Consider the following 5,492-nt stretch of genomic DNA (forward strand, 5'->3'; position numbering starts at 1 on the left):
ATAGAGTCTTGCAATGTAGACTAACATGACTTGAAACGCAAAATCTTCATCTCCATATTCAGTGTGTTGGGATTATAAGTGTGAAACAACGTGCCCAGCTGAAATCTGACTCATCTATCAACCTCCGATGGGCTTCAAAGCCTTCAGCCTTGAGCTGGGAAGCTTGCTGAGAGGGTAAAATCACTTGCTGCCAAGGATGACACACTCAATGCCCATTGTGGTGGTATTATGTTTCCCGAAATATTTTGCACTCTAATAAACTTATCTGGGATCAGAGACAGAACAGTCACAATATTAAACATGGAGGTTAGGCAGTGGTAGCACACGCCTTTAATCCTAGCATTCCAGAGGCAGAAATCCATCTGGATCTCTGTGAATTCAAGGCCACATTGGAAACAGCACACGCATACCTTTAATCCCAAGAAGTAAGCCTTTAATCCCAGGGAGTGATGGCAGGAAGCAGAAAGATATATAAGGCGTGAAGATCAGAAACTAGAAGCATTTGGCTGGTTAAGCTTTTAGGTTTTGAGCAGTAGTTCAGCTGAGAGCCATTCAGATGAGGACACAGAGGCTTCCAGTTTGAGGAAACAGGATCAGCTGAGGAGTTGGTGAAATGAGGTGGCTGTGGCTTGTTCTGCTTCTCTGATCTTCCAGTGTTCATCCCAATAACTGGCACTGGGTTTGTTTTTATTAATAAGACCTTTTAAGATTCGTGCTACAGCAGATGATGTAGTGAGAAGCTCCTGTTGTCCAGGCTCACTGTGAGCTACAGAGGTTGACTAATCTCCAGGGGAGGTGTGCACAGCTGGCCACCACAGGTAAGGGAAGGCTGTCATGACTGCAGCCTGGATGGCTGTGTTCAAATTCTTGCAGTCTGTACTTCCTCGTCCTTCTTCCCAGGTGTCTGGCTTCACTGCCTGTCCATGACCGTCTTAGCTGCTACTTCCTTCCTGGATCTTCAGACAGCAAAACTGAAAGGAGACCAATGGACATGTGGACAGGTGTCCAAGCACAGCAGAAAAAACACCCTCATATTGCAAAGGCTTCCAGGTCACCAGTGGAGAACACCTGAGAAGCATAGTGAGTCCCATGCACTACAGACAAGAGCATCATCCAGGAAGGTCCAGGCATGCACATGCTGGAATGTAGCTGTGATATGACAGGAAAAACTGTCACATTTGTAGAGCAGGCTGTATGTACAAGCTTGAGTAAAGTGACCTTCTTTAAACAGCTAAACAGTGGAAGCAGCCCCAGCATTCAATGGGACAGGGATAAAACAGTGTTTCCAGCTGGGCAGTGTTGGTACATGCCTTTAATTGAAGCACCCAGGAGTCAGAGCAGGCCATCTCTGTCGTTAGAGACCAGCCTGATAGAGCGAGGTCCATGCAAGGGCTACAAAGAAAAACCCTGTCTTGAAAGAAAAAGTAGTTTCCACAGTAGCAAACCATGCAGCAACGTGGAATGACAGTGTTTGTTACATGCAAGGCAGACCTTGGAGGTTGTAGATTCAGACCACACTGTCTTAGTCAGAGTTACTACTGCTGGGATGAAACACCAGGCCAGAAAAAAGTCCCTCACAGTTCCAGGGATCATTTCATCATCAGAAGCCCTGAGGACAGGAACTCAGAGCTGGAACCCCAGGCAGGATGGAGCTGAGCGCCAGGTGACACCATAAGAGAGTCCTCGGTGGCAACACTGTCCCCTCCCCCCCACCCCGTGTGACACCCCTTCCCTTCCCCTCCCCCCCAGTCCCTTCCCTCAGCGACAGGTGGCACCAGCCTAAGGGAGCCCTTGGTGGGCAACTCTGATGTGAGTTCCCCGGGCGACTTTACCTGGTGACACATTCCGACAGAGACAGGGGCTCAGTCCCAGCGGGTGTGTGGCTGGTGACACCAGGCCCGTGTGTCACCCTCCTGTCCCTGTGCCCTGCTGAGTGCCCTGAGTGACATGGTCCCTGTGGGGGCGAGGCCGTGGTGACCCTCCCCTCGATGTGGGGGGGCGTGGTGGCCGCGGTAAAGCCGCGCACAGTCAGGACATTACTGTGTGCTGAGTTGTGACGTCAGCGCCGCCCGCCCCTGCTCTGTCCTGGTCACGGTCGGGGGTCGGACAGGCTGTGACCGGCTGTTACCACTCTAACCCTCTAACCCCTCTGCTCCCAGCTGAGTCCTGGGGATCCTGTGGCTGGGGGGGTGGGGGTGGGGTGGGGGTGGAGGAGGAGGCTACACGGGCGGGGACACGGGGGAGACAGAGGGAGGGGGGACACGGGGGAGACAGAGGGAGGGGGGACACGGGGGAGACAGAGGGAGGGGGACACGGGGGAGACAGAGGGAGGGGGACACGGGGGAGACAGAGGGAGGGGGGACACGGGGGAGACAGAGGGAGGGGACACGGGGGAGACAGAGGGAGGGGACACGGGGGGGGGAGGAGACTCGGGAGGAACACGGTGGGGGGGGAGGGCACGGGGACAACAGTGTCTGTGTTTGGAGTGTTTGATCTGCACTTGGGCCCGGGTCACCTCCCCAGGGCTGATGACCCCGTGACCCCGGTAACCACGTGACCCCGGAGTCACCCCTTGTAATCACGTTCATGGTATCAGATGCACAACTTGACTGAAAACCGAAAAGGCTGAAGAGCTGTGAGTGCTTGTCTCAGTCCTCCTGAGTGCTCACGTCACCATGCTGAGTACTGAAAACTAAGAAGGTTGAAGAGCTGCGTGGTGTTGGTCTAAGACCTCGTGAGTAGTTAGTTGTGTACTGTGTATATAGCATGAGTGCTGTACTGAGTACCTGCTGAACCCGCTGAACAGGACGGCCCCGCCCCTGTGTGTGAGTGCTTGTCTAAGTCCTCATGAGTCCTTAGCTATGTACTGTGTACATAGCACGAGAGCTGTGCTGAGTACTCGGACCCCGGGTACTGTGTACTGTGTACTCAGCATGAGTGCTGTGCTGCAGAAAAGGACGGACTCAGTTTCTGTTCCAGTCTGTGCACTGCTTGTCTAAGTCCTCCTGAGTACTTAGCTGTGTACATAGCACGAGTGCTGTGCTGAGTCCTCGGACCCCAGGTTCTGTGTACTGTGTACTTAGCATCAGGACCCGGCTCAGTCCTCTCCGTGGTCTGCAGTGACCTCATGATCCTTGACCCCACGGACGCGGACACTCGTGGAAACACACGTCACAGCAGGATTTATGATGGAGGTCATGGGGACACGGGAGTCACAGGGTTTCACATGGGTCATGGGGGTCACGGGGGTTCGCAGGGGTCATGGGGTCACGGGGGTCACCTGGACAGGACTTGGCCTCAGCCTACGAAGGTGAAACACGCGCGTCCACGAACGCCCAGGCCGGAGACCTGTTGGGGGCAGGCCTGACGTCATGCGGGAAATTCCCACAACTCGGGACCCACCCCCACGGCCGTGGGGCATGCTGGGACACGCAGCGCCCCCCCCTTTTGAACACGTGACCCCAACGCTCCCACCTTGAACACGTGACCCGCCTGCGGCTCCCCCCGCAGCTGCTCCGCGCTCAGCCCGTCGGCTGCTGACGTCACGAAGAGATCCGCATAGTCAGCTCCACCGAAGCAGCAGGAAGTGACGCGGGACACGGGGAATTCCAGGGTTCCCACGCGTGACCCTGGGGAGTCAGCAGGAAGTGACGCGGGACACGGGGAATTCCAAGGTTCCCACGCACGACCCTGCACACCCTGACGTCACGCAATGTGACCCCTGCAGCACGCCATGACGTCACACCGTGACCCCGCCGCGACACCTCACCCCCACACACCCTGACTTCACGCACCCGTGTGCGGGTCCACGCGGATCACGCGGCCCCCGTCGATGCACGCCACCCACAGCGACCCTGCGGTGTCCACGCACAGCCCGTCGGGCATCGCCCCGCCCCGCGGCAGCTGGAGCAGGAGCCGGCGGTTCTCTGCGAGGACATGGGCACGGACACGTGTGGGTGCTGGGGAGACACGGGGCAGAAGGGACATGGGGACAAGAGTCGCCCCGGCGCTCACCGATGGTCCCCGCCTGCACGTCATAGTCATACGCGTACACGGCGTAGTCCAGGCTGTCCACGTGATAGAACGTGCGCTGGTCAGGTGACCAGTCCAGCCCGTTGGAGATGCCCAGCCGGTCGGCGAGCTTCCGCACCACGTGGTCCCCGTGGAGCGAGTAGAGGGCGCCCCGCGCGGGTTCCCACACCCCGGGGGCCAGGGGCTCGGGCATGGTACCTTCGGGGTCAGAGGGCGGGGTCGGATCACGGTCACACGGAGAGGACACGGTGGGAGAAGTCATGGTGACCCGGTGACCCTGTCCCTGTGACCCCATGACCCCCGTGACCCCGTGTCACCTGCCACGAAGCGCCCCGCGGGGTCCACCTTGCCGTCATTGACCCGGATGCCAGGCGTCTGTCCGTCCAGCTGCGCCACCCACTGCACATCCTGCGAGTCCCAGTCCAGCAGTCCCACGCGCGTGCCCGCGGCCACCACGTAGCTGCCCGGGTCCTTGTCGCGCAGGGCCACGCAGCCCACGGGGTCTCCTGGAGGGGGACGGGGGCCGTGACGGGGGTGACGGGCTCCGCTCCCCCCCCCACGGTCTCCCACTTCCCCCGCCCCAGGCTCCCCTAGGCTCAGGACCCCCCCACGGTCTCCCACTCCCCCCGCCCCGGGCTCCCCAAGGCTGAGGACCCCCCACGGTCTCCCACTCCCCGCGCCCGCCCCGGGCTCAGGACTCCCCCACGGTCTCCCACTCCCCGCGCCCGCCCTGGGCTCCCCCAGGCTCAGGACCCCCCCTCCCCCACGGTCTCCCACTCTGCCCCACGGTCTCCCTCCACTCTCCCCTCCCCGCCCCACAACCGTCCCCTGCTCACCCAGCCGCACCGTCTGCACCTGCGCCTTGTGCGGGCCCCAGCGGCACACGGTCTGCGCGAGTATGTCCACGTAGACCAGCTGTCCCGTGGCCTCCTCCCACACGGGACACTCGCCCATCCGATGCCTCTCAGTGACTACGGCCTGGATGTGGGGCTGGGGCGACGCCATGCTGCAGGGAGTGGGAGGAGGGCGGTGACATCTGCGGACAGCCTGGGGCTCCCACTCACGTCCTGAGTCAGCACTGGGACCCCCCGACAGCCTGGGGCTCGCACTCCCACCCTGAGTCAGCACCAGGACCCCCCGACAGCCTGGGGCTCACACTCCCACCCTGGGTCAGCACTGGGACCCTGGGACCGCCTGGGGCTCGCACTCACGTCCTGAGTCAGCACTGGGACCTTGGGACAGCCTGGGGCTCGCACTCCCGCCCAGAGTCAGCACCACGACCCCAGACAGCCTGGGGCGCCCCGCGCTCATGTGAAGGAGGTGCCAGGGAGCCCCCCACCTCCCCAGCTACCTGTGGCTCCCTGCCGAGACTCCGGTGGCCTCTGTGTTCACAGACCTCACCAGGTGAGGATCTTCAGGGGCCCCAGGCTGGGTGGCGACCGCCACTCCCTGCCTCCCCA

The 5,492-nt window shown here is 60.4% G+C and overlaps 1 protein-coding gene and 1 long non-coding RNA gene across 2 annotated transcripts; both read right to left on the bottom strand.

The window, feature by feature from the left end:
• Positions 1–411: 411 nt before the first annotated feature.
• On the bottom strand, positions 412–2,165 carry LOC131905548 (uncharacterized). Its single transcript, XR_009377992.1, has 2 exons — positions 1,833–2,165; positions 412–971 (listed from the first exon to the last, which is right to left on the bottom strand). It is a non-coding gene; the product is annotated as an uncharacterized LOC131905548 (long non-coding RNA).
• Positions 2,166–2,463: 298 nt separating this feature from the next.
• LOC131905547 (regucalcin-like) lies at positions 2,464–5,027 on the bottom strand. The gene is made up of 5 exons (XM_059256433.1): positions 4,869–5,027; positions 4,015–4,538; positions 3,795–3,926; positions 3,475–3,629; positions 2,464–3,348 (listed from the first exon to the last, which is right to left on the bottom strand). Exons 2-5 carry the CDS (start codon positions 4,325–4,327, stop codon positions 3,298–3,300), a joined length of 651 nt encoding a protein of 216 aa, XP_059112416.1. The 5' UTR covers positions 4,328–4,538; positions 4,869–5,027; the 3' UTR covers positions 2,464–3,297.
• Positions 5,028–5,492: the final 465 nt, after the last annotated feature.

Source organism: Peromyscus eremicus, chromosome 3 (assembly GCF_949786415.1).
Source record: "Peromyscus eremicus chromosome 3, PerEre_H2_v1, whole genome shotgun sequence".
Lineage (NCBI taxonomy): Eukaryota > Metazoa > Chordata > Mammalia > Rodentia > Cricetidae > Peromyscus > Peromyscus eremicus.